Source organism: Octopus bimaculoides, chromosome 11 (genome assembly GCF_046866305.1).
Source record: "Octopus bimaculoides isolate indiv1 chromosome 11, ASM4686630v1, whole genome shotgun sequence".
NCBI classification, from domain to species: Eukaryota; Metazoa; Mollusca; class Cephalopoda; order Octopoda; family Octopodidae; genus Octopus; species Octopus bimaculoides.
Genome location: NC_142938.1, coordinates 80,660,808 through 80,674,988, shown reverse-complemented (window position 1 = coordinate 80,674,988; position 14,181 = coordinate 80,660,808). Strand labels below are relative to the sequence as shown.

General features: G+C 36.3%; 1 protein-coding gene across 8 annotated transcripts in view; it reads right to left on the bottom strand.

Moving 5' to 3' along the window:
* Positions 1-5,672: 5,672 nt before the first annotated feature.
* LOC106868589 (uncharacterized) overlaps positions 5,673-14,181 on the bottom strand; it is a 143,193-nt gene continuing 134,684 nt past the window's right edge. For all 8 annotated transcript variants that reach the window (XM_089360456.1, XM_089360457.1, XM_089360454.1 and 5 more), the window contains 2 exons: positions 13,855-14,158; positions 5,673-5,966 (listed from right to left, as the gene is read on the bottom strand). In XM_089360456.1, coding sequence (XP_089216582.1) covers positions 5,770-5,966; positions 13,855-14,158 — 501 coding nt within the window. In that variant the 3' untranslated portion in view covers positions 5,673-5,769. The remainder of the gene's footprint in view (positions 5,967-13,854; positions 14,159-14,181) is intronic.

The window sequence follows — 14,181 nt, the reverse complement described above, 5'->3', positions numbered from 1 at the left end:
TTTACTGCACAGCCATGCCCACACCTAATCATCATCATCATCATCATCATTTAATGTCTGCTTTCCGAGCACTAACAGCACCGTCCAAGCATGACCATTGTCAGAGCATTTGTCTGGCTTCTGTGCCAGTGGCACGTAAATAGCACCATTTGAGGGTGATTGTTACCAGCGTCACCTTACTGGCACTTGTGCTAGTGGCACATTAGAAAATATTCGAGTGAGGTCGTTGCCAGTGCCATTCGACTGGCTCCTGTGCAGGTGGCACGTAAAATACACCATTTTGAGCATGGCCATTGCCAGTACCACCTGAATGGCCCTTGTGCCAGTGGCACGTAAAAGCATCCACTACATTCTCGGAGTGGTTGGCGTTAGGAAGGGCATCCAGCTGTAGAAACTCTGCCAAATCAGATTGGAGCCTGGTACAACCTTCTGGCTTGCCAGTCCTCAGTCAAATCGTCCAACCCATGCCAGCATGGAAAGCGGAATAATAATAATAATAATAATAATAATAATAATAATAATAATAATAATGATGATGATGATTTCAAATTTCTGCACAAGGCCAGCAATTTTGAGGGGGTGGGGAGAGGGGATAAGTCGATTACACTGATCTCAGTGCTCAGCTGGTACTTAATTTAATGATCCCCCCAAAATGATGAAAGGCAGAGATGACCTTGGCAGCATTTGAACTTGGAATGTGAAGATTCAGAGAAAATACTGCAATGCACTTCGTCCAAAGCTCTGACAACACTGACATAAATAATAAGCACAACAACAACAACATGAGAAATGATAAGAATGATAATGATAGAAATAACAATAATGATGATGATGATGATGATGATGACGACGATGGTAAGTAAATAAATCAATGGCAACTGAAGTCGACTCATTTGGCTGGATTCCATGAATGAAGTGTATTAACTTAGTTCTTCTGAATGGGAGTTCTTCTTTATCGTTGGAAAGTTGGTTAATCAGTTTTCATTGGTTTTGTTGTTTCTTTTTGTTTACATTTTATTTTATTTTGCACTTTTGACATTTTTTCTTCTTTTTCCCTCCTGTCTCTGAATAGACTCTCCCAAAGTCATTTTATATTCCATTGTAGAACTGTGATGAGGATAAACAGCAGAGTTTACTCCATCTTTTTGATATGAATATGCCTGAGACAGACAACTCAATTGCTGTTTTTTTCTCATCTTTTAGTCAGTGACCCTTTACAAGGTGTCTGATCCTTTACAAGGGCTCTGACCCTTTACAGGGTCTCCAAGACTGGCGGAAAGGAGGTGGGAGAGAGGGAGAGAGAGAGAGAGAGAGAGAGAGAGAGAGAGAGAGAGAGAGATGGAGAAGGGAAGGTATTCTCAGACTGGAGATTAAGCCTGAATGCTTCCAACGGAGTGGACTCTGCTAAAGGCATCCAAGGATCCATGTAGTGATGGTTTTAAACTGGATTAAGTTTAAACTGGATTAAGTCTATCACCCTTGTGGGCCAGCATGGAATTTGAACTCCAAAACACAAAGAGTTGCAACAAATATCACAAGGTCCAATGTTCTTATACAGGGTGTTCAGGCTAAGCTGGACGATTTTTATGTTTCCTTTTTTCAGGAATAGCTTGATGTATTTGTGAAGAGTCAATGGCATTGGAGAGCATAAAGATTCAAGTCGTAGTTGTGGAAAAGTTAGCTGACATGGACGGGAAATGATTACCCATATCATGATGATTCATGCTGGGTGTCAAAATGCCAACATCATGATTACTGTTCAATGCTTGGTGGACACAGTAAAAGCCGTTGGACATGATGTGGATAGCTGTAATGGAGACTATAAAGATGTGGCCAGCAGGAGGAGACACAGCAGGTGTTCTGACTGTGTCCACATGCCAGAATTCATCCCTACATCTTTGAACAGGGTCTTGGCTCAATTCAGAATGGCTATGTGAAACTGTTGATGACTGTGGTCAATCTCTGGCCAGAGATGGTTGCTGCTGGAATGCCATATGTGTGGCAGCAGGATTCAATTCTTTGCCATACTTCAAGAAAGAATTAGAGTGGTTGTCAGAGAATTTCTACAACTTAAAATCAGCCTCAATTTCTGGTCCCCTAATTAACCTCAACTGTAATCCCATGGATTATTACGTGTGGGTGCAGTTGAGAAAAACACCAAGGCAGTGCTGACAGCCAAGATCAAAGAGGTGTTCAAAGATCTTCCCAAGGATACAATGAAGAATGCTTGCACCAGGTTCCAGAGCCATCTTGGTGGAAGCTGAAGATGGCTACTCTGATTAAACTGTTCTCTCCCAGCCATAATCTAGTTAATATTTGATTTTCTAAAATACTTTAATTTTTGGATGGGGTATTGAATTTTCGTTTCCTTTCTATGCAATCTGCCAACATTAGTCTTGTACACCCTGCAAATCAGTCACTCCACCATTCTTGTTTGGTGCCTTTTTTTTATCAACCCTGGAAGATGACCAAGGCGAATTTGAACTCAGGGTGCACAGATCCAAAACAAACACTGCAAAGCATCCCATTTGATTCTCTAATTACTCTTTTTATTTGATAAAATTTGTTTTAATGTTTTAAATTAATCATATCTTAATTAAAACCTCCCTTCGTTATGATATTTAAGAACCTTTGATAATGTTCCAGACTCCAACTTTATAAGTGTTTCCGATTTAAACAAAAGAATGGTAAATTCTAGCAGGGAAGTCGTAGACCTGTGTGTGTGTGTGTGTGTGTGTGTGTGTGTGTGTGTGTTGTTGTTGTTGTTGATATTCAACCTCTGCAAACGGCAGCAAAAGCTGGCAGAGTCGTTAGCAGACTGGACAAAATGCTTGGAAGCATTTTGTCTGTCTTTAATGGTTTGAGTTCAGATTCCACCAGCATCAACTTTGCCCTTTATCCTTTCAAGGTCGAAAAAAATGTGTACCAGTCATGCACTGGGGTTGATATAATCAACCCCCACTCTCCTAAAATTGGTGACATTCTGCCAAAATTTGAAACCATTAAAATGGTACCAAGCTGGCAGAATCATTAGAATGCTGGACAAAATACTTGACAGCGCTTTGTCATCTTCATGTTCTGAGTTCCAACCTTTCATTCTTTAGGGGGTCGATTAAATAAGTACCAGTTATACACTGGGGTTGATGTAACTGATACCCGCCCCTCCTCCAAAATTGCAGCCTCATGTCTATAATAGAAAAGATATTTAAGCCCAGGTTAGCTTTAATTAATCAGATCCATAATTAAAGGATCAAACACATTCTAGCCATGACCATCTCACCTTTCAATACATAATTTACCCCATTTTACTTTACCCAAAGCATTCTTGTTCACTTTTTCACAAAGTTGATAGAATGAGATCTTTGAGAGACTTTGCTGTTATTTCTAGCCGTTTCAATGTCCACATAGAGCTTCCCACACAGAAATGTCCAACAAGAGGAGTGGTCTCAATAGCAAAGAGTAAGTTTTGAGACAGTGCAATGTACTTCAACGATTTAATATGGTAAACACGAACAGAGTTGAATGTGGTTTTATTAAATATGTGTGTCATATTTAATTAACAGAACATTGTGTTTTATAAACAGGATGGGAGTTTATTGGTGGAACAGACCAATATATATATATATATATATATATATACACATACATATATATATATATATATATATATATATATATATATATACATACATACATATATATATATATATATATATATATATATATATATATATATATATATATATATATATATATATATGCCCCTAGGTGACATAAGGTTATCAGCTGGCTGTCTTTTATTGTAAACTGGAAGCTGAAGATGTAGAAATAATATGGGAGTTTATTGGCAGGATACACTGTGTGTGTGTGTGGCATAGGATTGGTTATTTGCAGTAGTGAGTGTATAAGAGAGAAGATGATGCTGAAGTGGACATTGGATGTGTAGGAAGGATGACCGATTGAAAGAAGAGAAACGTTAGGCAACTGGAAGAGGAAAACTAAAGAAAACATAGCAAGGGGTGATCAAAGATGCTAAAAGCTCACAAGGGAGATGATATTAAGTGAGGGTGGGGTGCAGCAAGAGGGGAGACATGATGGGACAGATTCATCCAATCCATACAAGAATCAGGGGCAGGGGTGGGGGTAACCCTTAAAAGAATAAAAGGGCTGACTTAAAGCTGCTGCTAATTATGATGATGACAACAGGGTTCTGCACTGTTTCTGTTGACCCTATTTTATTCACAAGGGACTGAAGAATTCATAGAAGTGGTGCAGTAGAGATTAATGTGTGTGTGTGTGTGTGTGTGTGTGTATTTTTGACTGGCAATCAGAGTTGATTTATGTATGTCCCTATAACTTAGCAGTTTAGCAAACTGCACCCCTGGAAAAAATATCAAAGCCTGATTAAATAACAAGTGGACTTAAAAAATAAATGCTCAAAATATCAAATGAATGAGATGACATGATAGACTAAATCTCAAGGCAATGCTCCAGCATGGACACAGTCTAGCAGTCCAGTTGAATGACTAAAACGAATATCAGAGTAAACAAAATACGAGAATAAAGAATTGGTTCTTCAAAACCAATAATTCAAATGGTTTTGGTATTTTCTTTAAAGACAGGACAATAAGAAGCAAGCGATTGTTGGACCTTTTGTTATTAAGAAAGAACTCGTAATTAAATATAAGAATTTCATAAGCAGAAAAACCCTAAAAAAAACCATGAACTGAAATGAAAAAATAAAACCAACAAAAACAAAGATAAAATCAAAATTACTTAATTATTCTAAAAAGCATTTTCAATATATTTATTTAATTATATTTTTAAAATATCTTTTAACGTTTTTTAAAAAATTTTTGTCTTAAAACTTTATTTTCACAGCAGGTTTCTTAATGTGGTAGACGTTCTCCTTCTGACAAATAACAAAATACCAGTATATGCCAGTATGTGTGTGTGTGTGTGTGTGTGTGTGTGTGTGTGTCTGTATGTATGTGTTTGTATATGTGTGTATATATATACATATATATGTATGTATATATATATATATATATATATATATATATATATATATATATACACATATATGTACATATACATATGCATGTGTGTGTGTGTGTGTGTGTGTGTATGAATATGTGTGTGCATATATGTATATGTATATGTATATCAATGTGTATGTATGTATATATATGTGTGTATGTGTACCTGTGTATATATGTATGTGCATATAAGCATATACACGCACAGACACACACAGACACACACAGACACACACGCACACACATGTATACAATATAAACAAAATAACAAGTTAAAAGAGGAAATAAAAGAAGAAAAATATAAAGCAATGAAAAGAGAGACAAACAATCAAAAGAAGAAAGAACGAACGAAAGAATATGAAAGAAGAAAAGTTTCATCATATCTAGGATTATTTCAGTGAACGATAATCAACTGACTGAACACTATTTTATCAGTTTTGCAGACATCTTCGCATAATACCTGAAGCATTTCTTTGTCAAACAGATTAGAAAAGAATTTGTAATTTAAAAAAAAAAAAAATAAATCAGAAAAAATAACAGACAAACTCAACAACAATAATTTAGTTTTTGTTCTTTCTATTATTTCATTTTATTTTACTTTATTTTGAAAAACCCTCCCACCCGCCCCTTCCACCAAAAAGTCCCGGAAAGGAAATTTTGAAAACACAAAATAAGCCCCGAAAATACAAAGATAAATAAAACAAAATAAGACGTAATAAAATTTTGTTGTTTAGGTATTTTTGTTTAGAATTAATAGTTTTCGGTTAAGTGATGGCAGTAATATTGCTTCCGTGGATGTCTTTGGAAAATATTGCAAAAGGGTAGAAGCAGTTAAGAATGGTTTTTGCTTTTCTTGGTTCTTTTTTTCTGTCTGTTTTGTTGCTGTTTTTGTTTCCTTTGCATGTGGGTAAGTGTAAGTTTTCAAACCTGTTTATGGACATAAATGATGCAACAATCAGAACTGCATTGGCACAGGGTAAAAGAAACGGTAACAACAACAACAAAAGAAGCAAGAAAAACAGAAAGTGACAAATAGAATAAAAATATAAAAATAACTAAAAAGAGTAAGAAAAAAATAAAACCAAAAATTAAAAAAAAATAGATGAAGTAAAATTATGATTATGAAATTTAAGACAATAAAATGGGAAAATTTAAGACGGAAGTGTGCCAAAGGCATAGATACTGCTGTATCCAAGCAGAATGTTAGTGGTTCTAACAATGCTGATGATGATGATGATGACAGCAGCAGTGGTAGTGGTTGTGGTGGTGATGGTGGTGGTGGTGGTCATGATGATCATGGTGCTGCTGCAAGTAGTGGTGGTGAGGATGATGATAATAATAATGATGGTGGTGGTGTTGATGATGATGATGATGATGATGATGATGATGATGATAAAGAGAATGGGAGTGCCAATGGTGCTGATGATGGTAGTGGATGAAAGACTGTGGGTAGTGGTGGTGGTAGTGATAATGGTAGTAGTAGTAGTAGTAGTAGTAGTAGTAGTAATAGTAGTAGTATTGGTAGTGATGATGTATATGATGGTACTGAATGTCATAGAGTCAGGGGTGGGGGTGGGCAATTAAAGTGGCGGCGGCGGCGGCGGCGGCGGTGGTGGTGGTGGTGGTGGTATGGAAGTGGAGAATGGAGGAGTAAAGCGATCATCAGACCATTCTCTCACAGAAATCCTCAATGGAAGAGATACTGTACAATCGATCAGGCTGCTAGAAATATCAGCCAAGTCTTCCTCAAATAACACCCAACCATCTTAAGAAAAGGGAAACATTATGTCTGAAACATAAAGTCATAATGAAGGGTTTCGCAGAATTGGTTAAACCAGGCAAGGTGCTTGGTAGTAGTGAGAGAGGGACCCTTACATTCTGGATTCAAATTCCATCAAGGCTGATTTTCAGCTTTATACCTCTAGATTGATAAAATAATAATAATAATAATAATAATGGTTTCAAATTTTGGCACAAATCCAGCAAGTTCAGGGGAGAGGGGGTAAGTCAATTACATCAACCCCAGTGTTTCACTGGTACTTAATTTATTGACCCTGGAAGGACGAAAGACAAAGCTGACCTGGGCAGAATTTGAACTCAGAACAGAGCAATGGGCAAAATACCGCAAAGTATTTCACCCAGCGTGCTAAAGATTCTGCCAGCTCGCTGCCATAGTAATAATAATAATGATAATAATAATAATAATAATAATAATAATAATAATAATGATAATAATAATAATAATAATAATAATAATAATAATAATAATAACAACAACAACAACAATAACAATAATAATAATAATAACAACAACAACAATAATTATAATATTATTATTATAATGAATTGTGTATATTACATGTCAGAAAAGAATAAGAGAAGGCACAGAAAGCAGAAGTTATATTATAATGTGTTATGTTTTCATTAAGTTGATGTGAAAGGTAATGAACTGGCACAATCGTTAGCACACTGGGCGAAATGATTAGCAGTATTTTGTCTGCTGCTATGTTCTGAGTTCAAATTTCACCAAGGTTGACTTTGCCTTCATCCTTTCAAGGTCAATGAAATAAGTACCAGTTGTCTCACTGGGATCAATATAATTGACTAGACCCCCTTCCCCCCAAATTTTCAAGGCCATGTCCCTAGAGTAGGAATAATTATTAAGTTGATGTCTGGAACATAACTGAAAGAAAGGTTCTTATAAGAAATGGCATTGGAAGGTTAATTGAAGCAAAAACATTTGGAACCAGGAATTCTTGTGTTATAAATGAGAGGATGGGGGAAGGAGTCTCTGAATAATTGGTATCTCTAGGGTTAAAGGGTTTGGTTTAGAGGAACACTCTCCAGAGACCCTTCAAGACCAAAGAGATTGATACAGTTGCTGCTTTGCTTGGACAGCAATAGCTGAAAGTCAGATGCAGGGAAATCACCGGAAGGGTGGAAATCCCAGGGAACTTATATATGGAAGGACCAGAGGAAAGTGGTGAGTGCAGAACCTAGAAAAGGGACACTGAATGACAAGAACAAGGAATTGTAAGGAATGCTGTACAGTGATTCCAAAGACTCAGACTTTGACGACGCCACAGTGCTAATTGCACAAAATTCCGACCATTGTTTGAAGAAATAGCAATCAACATATTTATCCTGATTTTAATGAACCCAAAGCACTAATCAATAATTTTAACTGCTTATTTTTTTTTTCATCTGAGATAAAAAAGATAAAATCTGAGAGTAATTACATGAAGAATAACATTGCTGAGATTGGTAAAGATAGGAATCTGCTTTGACTCAACAGTTCTTGTTGTGTTATCAGCCTTCACATAATAATTTATGCAGTGATTCTGTTAGTTCTGAAGAATTTTCCTATCAAAGTATCTTTGACTTGGTTATATCCCTGGCTTTTGCTCTTGCTGTCTATCTTTGGCTGTTTTGACCGCTTCCTTTTTTTTTAAATTTCTTTTCCATGAAAATGGCTCATGCATTTCTTTCGCCTTCATGTTGTCGTGGTTTAACCCTGGGTCAGCTATCCTCAAGCAGACCTATGATAGAAACCTTTCCAGCCTCAGCAATCCCATCTTTTTATATATTTAAGATCTGCATCATCTGATGGTCAGAGGGTGAGTATGTGATCTGAAGGAGGTTTAGCTTCTATTTCTGACAGGTCAAACAACTGCATTGAACAGGCACAGGAAAACCTTTACAAGAACTAGAATGCATGAGACAAGACTCATCATTGGTCAGGCTGTGCTTCTAAACAATTCAAGGAAACATTTTGGTAGGCAAAAGCCATTCAGAAAAAGCCATGGGCTACACTTTGCCCATGACGCTCATAGAGGTTTTTTTTGTATTGTTGGTGGTGTTGTTGTTGATGATGATGATGATGATGATGTCGATATGTTGCTTTGGTTTACAAATATATTTGATTGATCAGATCAATAAAATATAGGAAATTAGGTTGAACAACAAGGAGCAATGAAGATGGAAGCTTTACAGAACTATTACAGGGATTCATGATTTAGTAGCAAATAATGGACGCTTTTTTTTTTTGTGAAGATGGTAAGGTGTGATTTCAATTCTCATCAGTCAAGCAACAATATAGACTCTCATGTGGTGGTTCATTGTGTAAAGCAGTCTGTGAATGTGTAACATGTGGTGATCTAAAAGGCAGTTTGTGAAATGTGTAACATGTGGTGTTCTAACAAGCAGTTTGTGAATGTGTAACATGTGGTATTCTAAAAGGCAGCTTGTGAATGTGTAACATGTGATCTAAAAGGCAGTTTGTGACTGCAGAACATGTGGTGATCTAAAAGGCAGTTTGTGAATGTGTAACATGTGGTGATCTACAAGGCAGCTTTTGAATGCATAACATGTGGTGATCTAAAAGGCAGCTTGTCTTTTGTATTATTATTAGTTTGCTGCTTTGCGTATCAGCAGTTGTATTGGAGGTTCTCTTTCGAAATAACTGATGATTGATGTCTGCAACTGATTCTGCCATGGAACGGTTTCTGTTAATGCAATCAAATACAAAGTAATGACAATTACAATTACAACCAAGAATGCAACAATGTTACCAAATAGATGATTCTCAATGGTTATTGAAGATTCATGTTCTTCAAAATGTGTCTCACAATTTAAAAGACTTAGAACAGTTCCATACAATCCTGTTGGCTTATTTTGTCTCCTGTCTGGTCAAAGTCATGTTCTTGTGGGTATAGTTGTTTTATTCATTGCCTATTTCTCAAAAGAAGATCTCAGAAAGCTATTTTTTCAGTTTGCGGAGAAATGGCTAAAATTTACCCTGTGTTTATACTTATACCATATGGTGCATATTCATTATATCAGACCTTGATACTACATAAACTAAGGTCTCCGTTGACAGGCCACTGATATTTATGGTATACAAATTAGGGACTCCTAACGTATATATAAGGTTCAGTTTTAGATCCTACACAATTCAATGCAATGTATCGTAGGTTGAGGAATGATATTTTTTTTTTTTTTCTCAAGTTTGACTTTCAGTCTAAGAACTGCACAGACAATCAGAGCAGCTTAATTGTTTTTTGTTTTCAGAATTTCATTTTAGTGGACTTTTATAGGTTATGAAATATCTAATTGTCTTGCAGGATTAAAATGACTGATGAAATTCTGTCTCTGTAAACTAAGGAATTCCATATAGAATTCACGAGATAATCAAATAAGTTATTTCCAAGACTGTGTTTGATATCATCTTGTATTAAATCAGATAATATTTATTAAATTAACATGCTAAAGGTAAATTTTGGTGGTGTAAAAAAATCTGTCATACTGTGGAAAAAAGATGGTGAGTGTGTGTGTATGTGTGTGTGTGATAGAGAGAGAGAGAGAGTGAAATGAACACTACTGACGCATGCACACATACACATACAAATGCTACAGGCATGCACCTACATACATACATATGCAGATGATAATCAACTGTGTGTGTGTGTGTGTGAAAGAGAGAGTGGTGGTGTGTATGTGTGTATATGCACATGTCATTAACATTCGTGTGTGAGTGTGTGCACGTGGAAGTTTCACATGACAAATGATGAAATGGAAGCTGATAGGAAAAGAATGAGAGTTGTCAATCCGGAAAGAAGGCAAAATGATGATGATGATGATGATGATGATGATAGGCAAGAATATTTTGCAAAAGCCAGAATGAGAAAATAAGCAAGAAGAGAAAACATGGCGGCAGAGAATTGACAAGGCTTTCTAGAAATTAATCAAAGAATTGTGAAGGAAATGACCAGAAATTATCATTAGGAAGTAGGGAGATGTTTATGGCTGACACTGTATTACAAAATGGGTTGTGGAATATCCATGGCTTCCCCCTGGACTTGTATTAAATTTGAGAGTGCTTAATCTGTTAATATCTTGTGTTTCCTTAATACTTCAAAATATCTGGATGAAGTTAGAAAATTACTATTTTTAAATCTCACAACGAGAGATATTTAGCAACAGTACTTTGGAGTAAAGATTGTTTGCCAACATAACATGGCAGTCCTGGTTTAGGACTAATGTTGCTGTAATTTAGCCCCAAGAGACATCATCTCCAGCTGGCTATATGGCATGATCTGTGTCTTTATATTTTTGAATAAGGGAAACTAGCACCCCCACTCAGCTGAAAACAATATCTGTGTATCACGATTTCTGGGTTATTTCCCTTCATCAGCACAGAATAATTCTTCGGCTAGAGGTGGTGCTGCCAAATTCTCATTCGAAATATATAGTTTTCAAAGTGACAACTAGTCACTGATCATCTATAAATTAGAAATTACTGGATTCCCTTGTTTGAAAATATAGGGACACAGGTTGTGTCATATAGCCAGCTGGAGACAATGTCTCCTGGGCCTAAATTACAGTAACATTCGTCCTAAACCAGGACTGCCATGTTATGTTGGCAAATAATCTTTACTCCAACTGGATAAACATTTAGATTTGCTGCTGAATTTCAATGAACTAATGTGGATTGTTACAAGCTGCAGAGGAGGCAATCCACCGAGGAGAGCAGAAACTCTGAAAAAAATCTGATACAGAATAGATATAATGGTAATTTAGTGCTAGCAGACATTTCCTTACAAACTAGAGACATGATAGAATGTACCTATACTATAAAGTGGTTGGCAACTGGAATTGTATTCCAGCTGTAAAATCTATTATAAAAATAGAAGTAAAGGAAACGAGTGATACACAACAATGGAGATTGGCAGTTTCATCTTTATTGGATGTATTAGATGATAAAGGATTGCAACAGATCTGACCAGGCTAAGCCAGGCCAGTATTGGAAAACTGATATAAACGATGATGATGATGATGGTGATGACTTTGAAGTCAATAAAATTTACTACTGGATACAATATCGGCTTGTCTAAATGAGAGAAAAATAACTCTAGTTTATGAATTCTAGACTTTGTTTCATTAGGGAATCTTTATTCATAGTCTAACTCCAGACTGGATATGTGAAATTCTTTATTTGTTGGTGATAGTAGGTCAAACATGAATAAATAACGAATCCAGGGTGGTGCTCTTCATCTTCCATTTATTATGCGCAGTCAGGAGAATATCACAGATTACAACACTGGCAGATTATCGATCAGAGGATTATATATTAAATTTTATTAGTGATATATAAATGTCTTTCGTGGCATTGATCTACTTGCTATTTCTAACCTACTTTAGATTAAAGGCTGACCGACGCTTACGTTGGATACAGCAGCATCTTTGAAATGCAGGACCGCAAGAGGGTTTGCTGCTTCTTGACTCCAACATTCAAGAAAACTCTTACGGTTGATCTTAAAGCTTGAGTAATGAGATCTAATTAAAAACCTCACTAATTACTTGTTTCTTTGTGGTTTCTATACTTTTGTTATTGTTTTCGTTGTTTCATCTCTGTTCATTCATAATTGAGTTGGCCTATGATACAAAGAGTTTTCAGCTGTGGTCATCCCTCGTTCCATCATCTTGTCTAATGCATCCTAAGAAGCTTCACTTTGCAATCATGTGGTTTCAGGTTCAGTCCCACCGCACAACAAACACCTTGGGCAAGTGTCTTCTACTATAGCCCTGGGCTGACCAATGTATATATATATATATATTTATTGGGTCATCCCATAAATAATGTGGTTATTTTCAGTTGCATGAACTAAAGGTCGGTGGGGGATGGGATGAACTACCTGCCTCAACTTGCTATAAAGAAGGTAGTAATTTTACCTTGTCCTTATTCTTTGTGCAAGTTTTGAAGAGTGAAGTTCGATTTTAACAGCTATGTTTTCAAAGCTATGATGGAAGTGACAAAAGAGCATATTTGGCATATTTTGCTTTGAGTTCAATAAAAACAACAATGCAATGGAAAGTGCGAGGAATATTAATGCAGTGACAGGAGATCGGACAATAAGTATAAGCCAGTGTCAACAGTGATTCCAGAAATTCTGAGCCGGAAACTACAGCCCAGAAGATGAGTCTCATCCTGGAAGATCTGTAGATCTTGACAAGGACGTCCTGCAAAACCCTATGGGAAACAAAATCCCATCGTAACTGTTGAGGAACTTGCAGAGAAGCTTGGATTTGGTCATTCAACTAGTATTTCAAATCAGCGCTAGAAGGAAAACGACCATCTTTGGTTTCAAGATGAAAGGTATTCTTCCATCAAGATAATGCCCGGCCACAGAGCAGTTTGAATGGGAAACGATGCCCCACCCATTATATTCACTAGACATTGCCCCATCTGATTATCATTTATTCCGAATTCTTCAAAATAATTTGGACAGAAAATATACGAATTCTGGAGATGAGTTCAGAACAATACTGGAGGAGTATTTTCCATCACGGACAAGTGGATTTTGAAAGAGGGGCAAGTCTACCAGATAGACGAAAGAGCATTGTAGAAGAGTATATTTTAGATTAAAAAAAAACTTTGTTTATCTTAATTTTCAAAAATAAAAGAAGTATAAAAAATGACATTATTTATGGGATGACCCAATACACACACAGGAACACACACATACATATATATATATACATATATGCATACATATGTACACATGTATAGATCACCACCATCATCATCATCATCATTTGACGTCCATTTTCCATGCTGGCACTAGTTGGTTTTGCTCTTCTTAGAAGAGATTCAAGATGTCTGCTCTTCGGAAGAGACTCTACAATTGGTAGAATTATAAAAAAGTTCAACCCTCATTTGATAACCATCCTGAAGGGTTTTAAAAGCAACAGAAAACAGCCACTACAACAAAAGCAAGGCTAGCAATCACAAGAGCATTTTAATAGTAAATATTACCTTTAAATAAAAGCTTTGTTGAATCAAGTTTAATTTCTTTTGTTGGTGTGATGCATTTTAGATCAGGTGTAAAATTTGAATTAAGACAGAAAAACTGAGCTTTATAATCCGATTTGTCTGGCAAATAATACACTTTTGTATTGCGTCTAAATGCAACAGGTTGGCCATTATTATCTTCTGATGAATTGTCAGTTTTGTTTGATGTCTCTGTGTAATCCTTCTCTTCGTTCTCGTTTAGTTCAGAGAATGAATGTCCCTTCATCAGAGAAGGTTTCTCATCAAGTGTCACTGCAAGCTGTGGTGTCTGTTGGAAAAGATGACAGGAAG